General features: G+C 36.0%; 1 protein-coding gene across 5 annotated transcripts in view; it reads right to left on the bottom strand.

Annotated features, from left to right (window-relative positions):
* Positions 1-16963, bottom strand: part of ACAP2 (ArfGAP with coiled-coil, ankyrin repeat and PH domains 2) — a 59724-nt gene that overhangs the window by 14118 nt on the left and 28643 nt on the right. For 3 of the 5 annotated variants that reach the window (XM_051626147.1, XM_051626144.1, XM_051626149.1), the window contains exons 9-13: positions 15946-16020; positions 9278-9390; positions 5654-5674; positions 2429-2480; positions 981-1081 (exon numbers count right to left, since the gene is read on the bottom strand). In XM_051626147.1, the coding sequence (XP_051482107.1) occupies positions 981-1081; positions 2429-2480; positions 5654-5674; positions 9278-9390; positions 15946-16020 (362 nt within the window). The remainder of the gene's footprint in view (positions 1-980; positions 1082-2428; positions 2481-5653; positions 5675-9277; positions 9391-15945; positions 16021-16963) is intronic. The other 2 variants (XM_051626148.1, XM_051626146.1) reach the window with 1 other exon arrangement.

The following is a 16963-nucleotide window of genomic DNA, read 5'->3' as shown; positions in this document are numbered from 1 at the left end:
TAGATGTGACTCTACAAATAACCCAAAGAATGGCTTAATTACCTACCCCCTTTCTTTTCTTCCTTCAACTTTTTAATTTTTATAGCCTCACATGCAATTTAACTCCACGACTAATTACACAAGATACAAATAACAGGCCTTGAAAACATTTCATTCATTGAGATCAAGAAAAAAAATATTTTAAAACTCTGTCAATGAATGAGCTGCTTTTCACAACAGTCAGAGGATACTGACCATGAAGTATAAAGTGTTTCAGCACTTCCGGGCTAAAAAAGTATAGGCAAACAGAAGGAAAATGCAGGTTACAGTGAACCTCAACTGAGGATGCAAACATTAGGACAGCAAACTATTAAGAAGAGAAACTTAAGTAGGAGCGAGGAGTGCAGATAACATTCAAACCTAAAAGCAGGTTGACTTTATACAAAAAATTGAAATACAGTCACATCTCAAAATCAGTAATGAGAAATTCATGTCTTGTGCCCTGGCTGCAGTGGGACTGTTACACGTCCTCAAATATAAACAATAGACTGCACTGCTAGAGCTGAAAAATATTTTTATTTGGCAGTTTCATTTAATACCTTCTAAAATATAATTTAACACTACTGAGACAACAACTCACTAATGTCTCTCCCTCATTACAGCAATCAGAAGTTTGGAGAAACTGAAATCTATTTCCTACACTACTAAGCAGCTTGATAGTATCAGCCACTTTTAAGCCATAGCAGCTGCACAACCTCAAGCCATTTGTGCACAAAGCACATGAATGTATGTTCATTTTCATGCCAGAACTAAACCAAACTAGGAACACTTCGCACAGCATCACTTACTCTTAGCCAAAATTTCAGAAGGCAGAATTGTCCAGATACTTTTCCTGTTTTGATCTATCCCAAGAGAAAATGCTAATCTTGCATTTCAAAAAAACTGAATGTAATGATTTTTATTTTTCAATTTTGAAATAAACACGTTCCACCAGTTCTTACTTTGTTGGAGAAACCACCTCAAAACAGAAGCGTCGCTCTATGTCCTCACAGTGTTTGACTGTGCAAAGCCGCAAGTCTTCAACAACTACTGTGGGATTATCCTAAGAGAGAAAAAGAAACACATCACATTGAGAAAAGGTAACAAAGATGCTAATGATGCCAAGTTGGTTTTAATTTAATTCTACTTGCTTGTTTACACAAATTTTTCCTCCAAAAATGACATTTTAAATAGGTGGAATCTGTTATACTTAGCAGGAAATATTTTGATAGATTTTCAATGTTTCATTGTATTTTATGATAAATACAAACTTCAGATAATTCCTTTTTACCTACAATTCAATCTGCTAAACAATCAACACCTTAAACATCAGTATTCAATTCAATTCAAAGGAGTTCAAAGATACTTTCCAAGAGATGCAATTAGCTCACAAATTAATCGAATTATATCTAAATAAGCAGTATTTTAAGTACCAATTACAAAAAAAAAAACAGAAGCTGGACACAATGGTTTTGAGAATTTGGTTCAATTAATAAGAATTCTCTTCTAAGATAACAGCATTTTAAAGGTGCGTTTTCAAAAAAACATTAAAAAGTAATTGGAATTCACTAACACAAAATACCCAAGTGTGCTCACACAAACTCAACTGTGTTTCCTTCCCAACCACAAAAATGAAGACCCTTGATTTGATATCATCAGATAACAAGGAAAAGCCTCTGAACCCGGTCTGTTAACAATGAAGAGAAATGAATTGTCATGAGACAGTCAGAGATGCTATGTATGTGTATCTAGTACTGAAAATGTGAAGTGGTTCAGCAGTATCTGTCTCTGCTGGTGGGAAGGTAAAGTTGTTGTATATCCAGCAGCAAGTGCATTTTTATACTGCTCTCTAGTTTTTTCTGATATGTGGAACAGTTACAGCTGTGTGGTGGAAAAAAAACAAAAAAACACCACAAAAAAGGGTTCTAGAACAGTAAACAAGGACGCAGAGGCCCAAATGTTGATTGGAAAGGGCAGCTTTTACAGCCTGGGGCAGTTGCAATGCTTTGATGCCTTCCCCCAACTGCTAAATTGAGTATGTAAACCCAGTAAGCGCAGAGAGCAAGTTCTGAGAGAGTTAAACAAAACTGGCCAAAGAACAGTATGGAAGATTTCACTGCCACCAGGCCGGCACAAGCCTTTAGGAACCTACAACTTTTTAGACTCTTCCTAAACCTTCTCTGCAACAAGTAACAAAACCCACAGCAAATGAAGCAAGTTAGTACAAATCACTGCTCAGGAATTTCAAAATCTGTCAGTGTAGCTATTAGTGTCATTTTACAAAGGGAGAAACCAATGTAGAAAATGCAGTTGGTTGTTCAAGACCACACGGGATGCCAATGTCTGCACCCTGACCAACCAGCAAAACCATCACACCCCAAACTATCCCAAGCCAGTTTTTGACACCTACCTTAAATTTCTTCTGGTACACAAGCTGATTATTTTGTATGGAGAACCAGCGCCTATTCAAATAAAGAAACATCCAGAGGATACACAACTGATTTTCAAGTGCTTATTTGATCAAAATGTGCTAACATACAGTCTATAGAGAGACTGCATAAAGGCATTCACAACAGTAATGCTGCAGTCAGTTTTGTCAAGTATTTTGTGAGAATAGTGAAAAAAGAGAAAGCAGAGACAAAACAGAAAAGAAAGCAAGGTTCAAATAATTTGAGTCCTAAACAAACACATTCACGTTATGGCAACATTAGTTAAGCTATCACACAAACCATTTTCATTTCAAAGAACACAAAATTCTGTATTTTAGTAGCAAGTTGCAATTTTAGATCATTGTGTGATAACACAAATCCAGATAGTCTGAATAAAAAACCTCAAACTATGTAAACTACTCACTCCTGAAATATTTTTGGGATTAGAACTAAGGAATAACTTACTAAGGCATAAAAAATACTAAAGTGTTGCTACCCAATGTAGGTTTAATGTCTCTTTATATTTGACATTTCTTAACAATTTTAGATGCTGAAATTAAAAGATAGCATGCAAAAACAAGGCCAAACCAAGGAAAACCTCTTAAGTAGGATCCTTCAGCCTCAGCTTTGCAGCACAATATCAAAAAGACTTAATGAAGGCATTCCATAAAATTCAAAAGATAACACTGAAATTCCTCTGAACTGTATCCTTCCTTGCCAAGTTAGCTGGTTAGATAGGGTACAATTCATAGAGAATGGAAACATCATTTGTATTTTGGAAACAAGGTCTCCAAGTGTTTCATCAGACGACTGAAAATTGGAAGAAACATCAGATACAACCACCCCTTTTTAGCTCCTCTGGGATCGCACAAAACAAAAGCTAACCTATCATCACTGGTTTTGAGCTGACAAAAATTAAGGGAATATAAAAGAAATAATTCACTTCTGCAGTGAAATTTAAACTTTGTTTTGTTTAGGCTTTTAATGTAAACATGTTTATCATACCAGAATTGCTCAGTTATCTCAAATGCCCCACTTGTACCACACATCACTTTTTTTCTGCACTGCTAATTTCTTTGAGTGGTAGAAGCGCACAAAATATTGTATTGCAACATATCTTATTTTCCAGAGGCTGTTGAACTTTAAGCTACAGTTTATTACAATTAGTAACAAGAGAGCTCTATGTATTTATACAACCACCACAAGCCATTGATGCAAAAAAGTATATGAAGATTGTTAAGAAAAATTAGGACATACAGAAACAAGTTAGTCAAATCAGAAAATCTAGTATGTGTTAGGAAAGTTAGTACTTAGTAGACAGATGAGATTCTACCTTTTAATAATTAATCTTTTCAAATGTTGTGCAGATATTCTTAACTTAAGAAGCCACAACAGGATCTTCTCATAATACCGGATTCCCAACATAGTAACACTCATCTTTTTGGGTTAAGATAATTGAACAGAATAATGCAAAATGTTAACTACTTTTTCATTTTATTAACAGCAGTAGTTTTGGTCACTGCTATTTAAAATGTAACACCTTTACCATCTATCAAAAAAAAAAACCAAACCACAGATGCAGTATTTAAGCCTAAAATAGGCACATAAGGGAAGATATCACATATATTTAAACAGGTAGCTCAATTAAAAAACAGGCTATTGAAGGAAAATAAACTTAGGGGTTTTTAAATGTGTTTTGACCATAACACAATATAAAAAACATGAAAAACAGTACTTAAGTGCTAAAGGAAAAAAACAAACACAGCCTTGCCCCAAGATAACATGCAATGGAGCAAATTCCTAATAATGGCCTTAGGGAGTGCAATTAACTTAATTACTGCTACACTTAATTTGTTCTACAACTAAGTATTTAGTAAGTTATTAAAGCAAATAAACTCCAATCTGATCAACTGGATAGAAGTGAGCACACAAATTGTAAAACAAATGTGTGTCATCTTTACAGCCTAGACTAGAAGTTTCCAAAGTATTCCAGACCCTTTTTTTTTCCTAGTAGAGAAATTAAATCTGTTTAAGAAAACTTTCCAGTCCAGCCAAAGAGTATGTAGTTTTTTGATAAACTTTTTTAAAAGAAACTTTTCTTGAACAAGATCAACAGTTCAGAATATAGTATAACTGTAGCATAACTAGTAGATCACACTTTTGAAGCACATGTCAACAGAAAATAAAGTTAAATAATTTTATTATATGCTTGAAAAAATAAAAATGGCAGACTCCCTCCAACATGTCAGCACAACAGGCAGTTTTATTCAGGGCAAAGTTATTAAATATGAAACAAGTATCATCAAATAAAATCTACTCATTACTGTAAAAACAGACTGCTGGGGGTCTGCACCAGTCACAGCCAAGAACTTCTAAAGTACAATATATGTACTGAAGGTGCTGTTATAGGGTATTCCACATCCATCCTGTTCCAACAGTGAATGTTCATAAACCTTTGGGCAGCAAGTAATGACCATTATTAAAGTTTCTGTAAATGTATCATTCTGTTGAAAATAGGAGAGAAGTACGATGAAGGAGAAAACAGACTTGGGGAATTCCTAAGTAATTTGCACTGCCTCAGCCAGTAATGCTTAAATACAGCTGTTTGGGTTGAGAAATGGAATATTTTCCATCATTTATACCTAAACAATTCCAAGGAGTACTTGAACAAGTACATTCAACAATACAAAATCTGTTGAAAAACATTTCCAATTTCTGAGAACTGAGTGTAATAAAAAAAATATAAAATCCAATCTAAGTTTTACATAAAAAAACAAAACGTACTTATTGATTCTCAAAAAGAAGCAACTTTCTTAATTCTTTGCTATCAGCACATAAATAAAAGAGACTTATTAAGAATGCACAACATTTAAAAGTCACATCTCTATTTCCAATACTGTTGGCAAGAAAAATCTCACCAACTTCAACTGGAAAAAGTCAAAACACTGATCTTGCATGCTCAGAAGTTTGAGTGCAGAAACTTTGTTTAAATTCCTTTTTAGGTAAAACTAGCTCAATCTCTGATTCTTTCAAAGGTGTTGAGCAGCAGGTTTGCTGGCATCCCAGGCAGAATCCTTCTGTTATGTTCTTATGACTGAGCCACTTATGCATCCATTGCAAGTAATCAAAATTAAATGCAGGGTTAATTAAGAGCTTTTTGCGTGCCAAAGAAACATTGGGAAGGTATAAAAGAAGCTGGTTGGTACCTGATATGATCTGGCTTTTTCCTGTCATGTGAAAAAATGGGGTAGGATTAAAACATAAGGGAAAGGAGAAAAAGGAATGAAAAATGCAAAATGAGCAAAATAAGCAAAGAAGTAGCATGATCTGAAAACAGCAGAATTAAAAGGAAGACATTTAATGCATCCAACCTAACAACAACTCAGAACCTACTCATGTTGGATAAATGACTTTTCTCCCTATAGAAATTTGTTCACTAATATCTTTCTTCATGATATGGACTTATTTTTCATTTGAATTTCTAGGAACCAAAACAGCTTTCCACCTACTGCTCCACAATAATAAATGCATCTGATTTTAGTTCTTGATGAACTCATGTACATTATACACTACCATTCAGTCACAATAAAAAGAGATTGCAAAATCTCCAGTTCTGTCCAAACAAAGCAACACTGAATTGCAAATGGCTCGTGGTTTACTTTGTAACCTGCTTAAACATTACTTGTTTCTCAAGACACTGTCATGCAGAACTATCCCAAGAACAGGAAACTTGATGCAAAAGCCCAAATAACTGAAATCTTCAGACAATTAAACCCAAGCTGCCAGCTGCCCCAGGAAGAAACTGCTTCATCCTAGCAAGAAATTTGGTTGGATTGTAAACAAAACTTACCATCCATTAGAACAAATCTGCCTCCTTTCAAAGGGCTGCAAAATGGTTTTGTTTTTTTCTCCCACAGCAATCAGACTTTCCCCAGCATAATCTACTATGATGTCCATGGATTTATTGACCAAGACATGCAGACCAAAGCACCACTATTATCTGACTTTTTATTTAGAATCATACTGATTTGTGTCAAACAGACAAAATCCACCGTAGCATCTCTTTTTCTTACATTTTTAATGCTGGCAAATACACCCCAGCAGTGCTAAATGCAATGACCTTTGGTGCTTTTAATTCAGTCTTATAGGAGCACCTAAGGCCTAGAACCATCAAAACACCATCTGATACCCACAGAGGGAAAGAGAGAAGCTACCGTTTTAATTAGTTATTACTATGGACAGTGCAACCAGCAGTTAGCAAGGAAGAAGTGCCATTGCCCTTGGGTTCAGAACATGACAAAATTCCAGCATTTCTTTCTAGGCAAATTCATTTGGTTTTGTTTCAGCTGGTTGATTTTCCACCCACTTGCTCAAAGATGGGCATATAATGAAGCAGCAAACAACCTATCCAATGAGAGCAATGAAAATATGTTGTTTGTCTTGGGAACTCTGACTTCATCTCTGAATTCCCTCATATAAAATACCTAATTCTATACATGTTTCCTTCTTTGATATTTCATTGTACATTTTTACACACAAAATGGTTCAATGCAATGACACCATCCTTTCTTTTACTCTACCTAGTGACTGGAAAAACTCTCACCTCTAATTTATGGTAAACTTTAATCAGTATTATCTCCCTGCAGCTGAAACTTCAATACTACACAAGTGAAGTATTCCATCAGTGGAAACAAAGTGGAAAATGGCAATGACCACCTCAGTGCCTACAATGTAGCAAACAATTTCAAATGTACTCAGAAATAAAAATAAGAAAAATACTTAAAACATTAAAAATGGGGCTTGATGCAGGAACTAAGTTTGTCTTCATTAAGCAGGTTTTAAAAGTATATTTTATACATAATAGTAGTTTCATAGAAATTAGTAGTGGTTTGTGAATATGTAGAATAAAAAAGTAAAATTAATACAATTTCTGAAGTGTTTCTAGAAGGCAAATCCAGTGCTATTTTCTTGTCTAATTCTGAAGCATCTGACCAGCCTATCATAGTGAGATAAATTATCACGAACTTAAGATTAAAAAAAGGTGAAAGATTTAGCATTATTGAATATTCCTGTGACAAACAGAAGAAAAAACTATAAGGATATACAAATAATATAGTAAAACTAGGCAGCTCTGACTCATTTTTGAGATGTTTACCCTGGCACTCTTAAATATCTTACTGTTTGGATATGTTTCTACTACATATGTTCACAACATAGTCTAAAATAATGTTATTGTGTATCTTGATTTAAATACGACTGCTATATAGCTGTTTTGGGTCCATTTAAATTTCCAACATACAGAAGTTTTCATTGAATCCTGCTCCCTAACCACCCTAAGGTAATATCCACTTTCACTATTACTGGATATGAAGCCACGTGGAAGACTAGTATTTCCCAGCTACCTTCCAAAACTCCAGTCCTGCTCTCTCCCCACCAAGCAAGGCCTTCATGCCTTCCAAAAGAGGAACCCAGAGAGTGAGTTTGAGTTTTGCCTCCAGTCACTGATCAAGAGGCTGCAGTCAATCCTGAAAAACACCTTGCAAGAAGGACCCTTGCAGCCTGTTGAGAAGCCAGTAAAGAGCAATCTCCTGCCCTGCTACTGCAGATTTTTCTCAGTGTGCTTACACTAACATTTTACTTCAGACCAGGAATGTACTTTGAAGCATTTCTCCCGGTTTTCTCCCTTCACTGTCCTTTGATGCCTCACAGATTTGTTTTGGAGAACTCTGAATTCTGCTTGGATTAAACTAACCCAGAAGGTACAATGCAATTACACATGGATAATCAGAACACAGGACCAGACTAGAAGCAGCCCAGAGCAAAATCCCTTATACTATTTGCACATGAGTTGTTAATATAGTCACAGTCTTATTGACACCAGTGGCTGCAGCATCAGTTTAGGAGTGAAGTGAAGCAGCCCCACTTTGTTATAGACTTTTGATGTTCCAAGATGCTCGAGAAATAACAGAATAACTAAGGTTGGAAGGGACATTTCAAAATGCAGATTATGGTTTTTGAAACACAGCAAATAGTTTAACAGAAACACTGCTGCAAAAATTGCAGAGCATAAGACAGTAAAAAGAGCTCTGTATCACAAAAATGAACTTTCAAATTCAAAACTGTACCCAATTATACTGTCTACCAATTATGCATATGCTCCAGCATATGTAATCTTTCCTTGAAAAAAGCATACATTCTTGAAAGGGCAAACAAAAGCCTGTTCAGGGAGAAAAAGATTTAAACAATAGTAAAATACACATTATTAAGAGACATGACTAACAATATATTTTGAATTCCCAACAAAAACATCAGAACTACTAAGCAGGAGTCACTGCACAAGACAGGAACTGTAAAGGATAACAGTTACATGCTTATCTTTCATGAAAAATCACCTGAGTCCTCGAGTCCCTCACTGTGTTTCCCTCCTTCCAATGGCTACACCACTGCCATTTTTGTGTCCTCTAACACTTATTTTCCCAGCATATACATTCCCATAGCTCATTGTATACAATAATAAGAATCCCCGTTTCAACACCAAAGTAAGACCAAAATGCAATTACAGTCAGATTGCATAAAACAAAGTCATCTTTCCATAAGTGGGACTTGTCCAGACTAAGGTACACTCCTAAAGAAAGGCTTGCAAGCAACTAGGACAGAAAATAAGAAAAAAATGTCTTTGAAATGTCATCTCTACATTAATTAACAGAGTTATCCAAGTGTTCTGTCAAAACTGTGGAATCAGTGAGTTGCACAGGTTGTAAGTCAGCAAAGTATTTAGCTTAACAAGAAGTATCTTACTAAGCTAGTGAATAGAAGTTCTGGATAATTACCTGTTCCAAGTCTTGAAGGCATTGCTGGCTCGCTTGAACAGATAACCTTCCATGACGATACCATTGGCTGCATCTACATTGTATTCTAGTTTAGTATCATCACTGGAATAATCCTAGTACAAAGGAACAAGAAAAAGACATTGCACTTTCAAATGAAGCTTGAAATATGGGTAGCATTAATGTCAAAAAGAGTAAACATGTAGGAATAATGTCTTGCTTGCAACACTTATCAGCCAAGCCATTACTCTCAGCCTCTCACAATTTTTAAAAAAATCATTTTGAGATCAGAACGCGGAAGGTTTTTACTTTATATACACATAAGGGGAATTTCTTGCTCAGGTATTGGTGATCTCTGTGGCCAAGCTGAGGGCAAGCAATTCTGACAGAGCATCTGATCCTTCAGCTGTCTGCTCAATTTCACAGACATTCCAATAAAGGAGAGAGCAAAGTAGAGGACAAGGGGCAATGTGAGTCAGGAGTCAAAACTGAAAAGCAATTGCAGCCTGATGCAGACAACTGCATAGAACCAGTTGTACTTTAGCATGTTCTACAGCTCTGTGACAAGTGAGCCAGGTCAGAACTTAAAAGACAAGTAACCAAATAAAGATGATGCTATTAGTTATCTCTAAATTAAAGAGGTCAGGCTGCTGGCAATGATGACAAGAACCTATCAGTATTTTTTTCCTTACAACCTTTGACAAGAATATGAAGCCGTAAGTAGGACAAAGGAATATACATTTCCATTAATCTAATAACAAATAACATCTAATAACAGTTAATAACAGCTTTACAAGTTTTAGAAAAGTTAAGTGCTTCACATCTCCAGCAAAGGTAGACTAAGTAGTAATCCATGAGGTGATTACTTGCTATCACATCTCATCTGAAATAGCACAGATTCTACCTAGGGTAGCATAAAAATAAGCTATGTCCAGAGATCAAAATAATATACACCATATAATTTAATTTCACTATTAGTAAAATGTATCTTTAAAGTAGACTAGCAACACATGGCTTCTTCCCCTTAACTAGGGCAGAAGAGACATTACTGAAAATTAAGTTTCAGAAATGCTGAAGATGCAGGACATTTCATAACATCACTCTACAGTGCCTTCAGCAGGTACTTTTTGTACATTGCAAACATCAGCTTTGTGTGAAAAGCATGTCTGTAAATCTGTTTTGAACTTGGCTCCTTAGGAATTTGTCTATACATCCTGGGAAAAAAGGCTATAAAAAAATTATAAGCTTCAAACCCAACACATTAGGCCTACGTAATATTCCAGTCTGCACACAACTTCCCTTCGACACACGATATTTACTCTTATACATGCAGATGGTTTGATCCAATCCAAGATTAAACAAGACAGTGAAATGGTTACATAAATTAAAATGGGCTCTTTCATGCTCCCAGGTCAGCACAGCACCAAATTCCATAAAATTACTCACAGTAAATGAACAGAGTAACAATATTAGAAATGTAAAATCTAGATAGATTTTTTTTCTCAATTCACTGGCAGAAGATCAATGCAAAACAGCTCCAAATGAAAATGGAACTATCATGTGACTACTGCATACTGATTGAATAAACATGTAGGTTGCAAATAAAAGCTACTAAAAAATTTGTGCATTTATTACTCTGCATTTAGTAAATTTGATTTTCTGCCTGTTTTATAGATCAGAACATGCTGAACATTTAAGTCTTCATGTAAGCACAAGCAGCCAAATATCACAGTAAAATTTCTCTTGGTATTTCCCAGCTTATGTGACATACACAAACGTTCTCAAAGTGTAACAAGTTATTGTGTTTTTTTTTCCTATCCCCTCAAAAAAAAAACAAAACACAAAAAAACCCAAAAAAAAACCCCTAGAAGCACAGACTTTGACATGCTGATGTCATATTCCCCCTCCTCCTCAAAAACTGATTAATTATTCCAACTTACCAGCTCCCAAACATAATGAAACCTGCTAAAGATTTGCATCTTCCTATCTCAGTGATGCCTGCAACTCCTTGTCTCATGAAAGACAACATACAGTCCCTCAGTCTTTTCTGTCCAACTACCATGTAATCACATTTTCCTCCAGCTTTGGAGAACTGCTGCAAAAAACCCAACTGTCCTTTCCAGTGAGTTCAGATTTATGCTTTGAAGATACATACAAACATGACAGGAAAACTCCTCTGGATCATTTATCATGCTACACTCTCAGTTCAAATATCCTAAAATACTAAGTCTTTCTCATGAAGTGCATTTAGAGTAATTTTTATTGGCTTCTCTGATTGACTTCCACCCTTATAGAGGAAAGACACAAAAGTGTACAGACAAATGTTTAATATTTTCCTAAATATACATAGCAGACTACCAATTGTGGGGAAAGGGAATAAAGATTCCATATGCTTTATCATTGATAAAGTTGTGGTCAGGCAAAACATGAACAAACAAGCAAAAAAATGTACTTCAACTGAAAGGATAAAAATACAAGGGACTAGATGAGCCGTGTCTGATCTTATAGTCTTAGCTATTTCATAATTAAAGAAGAGGGGAAAAGCAGTCACATTATAGTTTATTTTTATCTTGGCTCATGGAATTTTAGTGAATCACACAAAAAAAATATCAGGGGGTGGAGAGAAATACATCCATATCTTTCCAGTGTCCTGCATAAGAGGATCACATGTTAATAATCTCAGTTTGTGATTCAGAATTTTGTATTCCTTAAGCAAACACACAGCTGACAAAAACTGAATGTTAAACTTAATTACCAACTAGGTGTTAATTAGGTCCGAAGTACATTTCATCTGATGAGAACTAAGAAAATTAAGCCAGTATTATGAAGGTTACACTAAAGTGCTATATCACACATTTCATTCAGATTTGAAGGAAGGCACATCTGTGGCTTCTATTCTGATACACATTTTTCAAGGTTGGACAGTTTTCGAAAGACACACAAGTACAAGTGGGTTCTGCAAGTGAAGCAGACAGCGTGCTCTCATGCTTTTTATTTCTTTAAATGTCCATGAGGGATAGCAAACCAGCTGGCAATGGATAAACAACTTTCATTTCCCCAATTCATACTAATCTGGTAGGTCACAGAATACTTACTATTCTTGACAATGAATGTGTTTTCTATGAACTTATCAATGTATCACACATAGTGGATTCATTTCATAGCTTGCATGTTTTCTGCTTTTCTACATATTATTTTCTTGTTACCAAAATACACACTTCAATGCTTTTCAGCAGCAGAGTTTTCAAATTACTGCTAGCAGGTCATGAAAGCTATTAAAGCAACTTTACCAGTAAATCTTTAGGGACCGTATCAGCATTTTAACAGTGAATTCAGTATGTTTTTTGCTTCAGAGAAGCAGAATATTTGAAGTTTTTAAAGAGGCAGTAAATGGGGGAGCATTAAGTACCAAAGAAAACACTAATCTGAAAAGTTACTCCAGGATATCCTAAACATAAGACACTAATTGTGCAACCCAGCCCTGACTTTAGAAAGTTGCTTCCATTCCCATCCCCTCAGCAAGGGAGATGTTAGTCATGCTTAAGTTCAAAGTCTCTTGAGGAAGGACTTAAAACAACAACAGACAGAAGAAGTAACAGTTTACAGTCCAAGACAAAGTGAAAGAAGGAGAGACAGTCATTGAGCACACAAGTGACTTGAAATACTGGCACATCTTTTTGCTCTTGGGACAAGAATTAGGTTGCACTGCTTCTCAACAACAGCTCTGGCTTATGCCTGCTTTATGACTGGGGGAGCATCTGGTTTCCTACCACCTTGTTTACTCAATATGTTAAAAATTTTGAAATCATTCTCACTCCAGCTGTTTCCTGAGCAGTTTATTTGATGCAGATTTTTATTCTTTTTTTATGAAGAAGGGATTTAAAAAAAAAACCACAACTATTTGAAGTTCAATACAAATGTTTTTCTTGTATAATTTCCCCCCTTCTAGGATGAAGTATTAGCTCTGACACAAAACAAAAAAAACAAACATAATTATGTTTATGAATCCAACCTACTTAAAAATTATTTTAGTTCAACATGTTACTGGAGAAATGGGCTGCAAACTGCTCAGAAAACAAGTCTTAATTGACAATGACACTGCAACATCACTCTTGATATGAATCTTCTATAAAAATATATTGCAAAAAGTTCCCAGAATGATAATGGAATTTCTAGATTAATTCATAGTATGTGTTTCTCCAGATTAGTACAGGAAAATAATTTCTTGTAGAAAAAGAAAAAGTTTCCTGGTTAATTGCTGAGTTAGTAGAACAAAAAAAACCCACCAAAAACATCAGACATCAGTTCTCCTAAAAAATAAATCAAACTGTAGTGGTGATTATGCCCTTCCATGACTTTTATATTAGTTTCTCAGACAATGGCCTAACAGAATGATGATTATAAAGGGAGATGAGTTATTAAATCAGTGCAAATATTCTGCATGCATATGCACATATGTGCAAACATAGGCAGAGGGTGTGTAGATGTGTGCACAACTGCACTTACCTATAAATTTCAGAAAAGGAACTGTTCTTTATCCACACAATGAAGAAAAGGCATCATTCTGAAGCATTAGATTAAAACTTCAGTATATTAAATGCATATCTACCTCATGGAATATTTAACATAAGATGCAGAAATTTCAGTAGTTACAAAACATGGAAGGATTTGGCACTGGGAAACTTGGGAATGGGTGTCTAAGAGGCAGTCCCAGTGGAAAGCAACATCACAAAGCATGAGAGAACAGAAAGCAAGGTTACCATCCTGGTCAAGTTGACTAGGTGTCAAACAATGATAAAAAGACCAAAATCCAAGGTCTAAGGCATCACAAGACTCTGAAATCCTGCCGAGCTGAAAGCAGATTTGGTGGGAAGGTTGAAAAAAGTAAGTAGGTGGAGACAAAAACAGACATTATTTGAGTAAAAACCCAAGAAAATTATTTAATGAGCTATAAGAGGAATCTCCAATAAAGCATGCCCTCCAAGGCCTAGATGCATTAATCCAGGCATCATCAACACCAAAAATGCATCAATCATTTCACTCATAAGGACAAGAGACAATGTTTGCAACTCAGAACACAGAACAACATGCAATACAATCTGACTGCCCCAATTAAATTTTAGACACAGCATAAACTTGCAATTCAATTAAAGTAAGGAACAATACATAAATAACCTCATTATAACTGCCATTTGTACAAGTATCCAACATTTACATTACACACAGATATAGCTTAAAGTTTCGTGAAGCTTGTAAGTTTCAATAACCATTAATATTATTAGAAATAGTTTACCTGTAAAGCAGCCTTTAGCAGCATTTGAAATAAAAACAAAGACTGTAAACACCGTTTGCAACAGCAATGACCATAATTGATGGTAACAAAGTTATTATTTCTATAGCCAGAAGATAACTGCCCACAGCTTACATTCTTCACCAAGCACCACTGTTTTAACAGTAAAACCCTCAACTACCACTCACTCCTGAAACTAGGCCTATTGAGCCCACACTAAATAAAATTTCAACATCAACATTAATTCTCAAGTTCTCCCTCTTTCCTCTTTCCCCTGTTCCTTCCCCTTCCTTGTCTGTAGTTATCCTGTCTGCCTCCAAACACAGCACATCAGCACTGCCCTAGAACCCAGCATCATGTCTGCTCAATTTCACAGTAATGGCAATCCTAATGGTTCCCACCAATTCCTGCAGGAATGACAGGATGAAGCGACAAAAACATTTTCAGCAACTAAAACTGTTACCCTTTTCCATTATTTAGTCCTACTAAGGCTACCTAAATTATAATTTTAGCATGTTTTCATTCCTGAATTCATTTACTCCTCAGATTTCATTTATGTTAGGCTATTTTTTTTTATTTATGCCACCTGAACAGATACAAAATGTATTTAATGAGAGTAAGAAGTGTTGCATCACCTTTCAACTGGTATCTAATCCCTTTCAAAAGTACCCACAGTACTAGCTCACTACTCAAGAGTTCAGTGGAAATATTTTTAACTTCTAGCATTATACCTGCAAACCCAATCCTGCTCTAGAGCTTCTGAAACACCCAAACAAGAGACAATTCCCCCCACAACATGAACTATCTACATTTTTCTCAACAAGAATTGTTGCACACACAAGTCTTACCAAAACAGCAATTTAATGTTACTGACTTGCATATTTGAAAGCCATACATTTGACAGCCTTTACAGAAGTTTACTTTTGCTCTTTACAAGCAACAGCACCTGCCACACTACCTCAAAGTGTTGCACTCCCTAGTGGCATAGTCCAGAAATAGTGATATATATGACTGAAGGACTGTACAGCATACACACCTCTTCTACAGAGACACAGGAGAGAAAGATAGCAACTTTTACAATTATATTGAATCCAAGATGTAATAGGAATTAAGAGTTCTAATGAAATGTTAAATGAGCCCCAGCATGCAAATAAATTCTAATGTTCTATTTTTGTTTCAGTGAAAACCAAACTTAATATCCTGTTCTGTAACAAAAAATGAATATCTGCAATGCAATCCTATACCTATTGACATGTAAGTCTATTTCTCTGCACTAAAGATGCCAGCCCTCACAGTTTCAATGCAGAGATGCACTGCTGAGGAGAGGTGCCAGAGACACAGAAATGTGTGTGCAGTCTGCCTTTTACATTCTCTGAAGTACCTTTTGTTGAATAGTGGAGTGTTTTTGCTCCATATCTCTCTTCTCCTTTGCAGCATCTACAGCCAACTGATCCAGCTGTAAAGAGAAACAGAAAATTGGATCTTTAGATAACAAGAGAAATTTGGCTCAGTCCATTTCATAATGCTCACAAAAAAGAACACATTATGTCTAGACATTGCATGACTTTTGTTTTATTTGCACAGCATAATTACTTCTCTGGTCACAAACTGTTTACCTTGAATAACCACTGAAGCCTGGTTTAAAGCACTGCACTACCATCCTGAACTAACCTCTACGAAAGGTGTACATGTCTTGTGAGCCTTAGAGGAACCGTTTCAAAGACCAGCAGGGTGCCAGGCATCTGCGACTCTACCGCATTGGTGCTCAGTCTCCGAAGGGAATGACTCATCCTGTAGCTGCTCCTGCTGGCTGACTGGCCTATGCAGCAGCACTGGCAGGAGCAGCAAACACCAGAAGGAGCAAATGCCAGTGATTTTTTCCCTTCCACAAAGCTGGGAACTGCCTCAACAGGGCTTTTTTTATTGATAGTTTTGATCAGGTCACCAGCAGTGTTTGAGCAAGATTCCTTGAATCTTAGGCAGAACCATTGGAACAGCTTATAGTTTCAGAAATAACAACATGAGTTTGCAAAGATGAGAGGCTCACAGCAGAGAGGGTTTCAGTTAGCATCCTTACAAAAACTGCGATAATAAGTAGACCCTACCAAAACCATGTTGCAAGCCTGCCTATAGCCCTACCATATACACTTTTTCCTTTCAAAATCAGAAGGGGAAAAAAGGCAGGACATTTAAGATAACCTGTAAGAGAGCAAGGTTTTTTTGTTAGGTTGGATTTTTTCTTCCCCCCCGACTCTTTCCCAGATGTTTAAATAAGAATGATGACGAAGTGCAGGAGCAGATGCTGCTTGAAAGACAAATTATCTTGGAATTTAAGTGACACGCTATGGAATCGGATTAACTCCTCCCTTATCCAGCCTGTGACACAGGACTGCTGTTAG

This window comes from Apus apus, chromosome 8 (assembly GCF_020740795.1).
Source record: "Apus apus isolate bApuApu2 chromosome 8, bApuApu2.pri.cur, whole genome shotgun sequence".
NCBI lineage: Eukaryota > Metazoa > Chordata > Aves > Apodiformes > Apodidae > Apus > Apus apus.
Note: the sequence above shows the minus strand (reverse complement) of the source record. Positions and strands in the feature narration are given on the sequence as shown.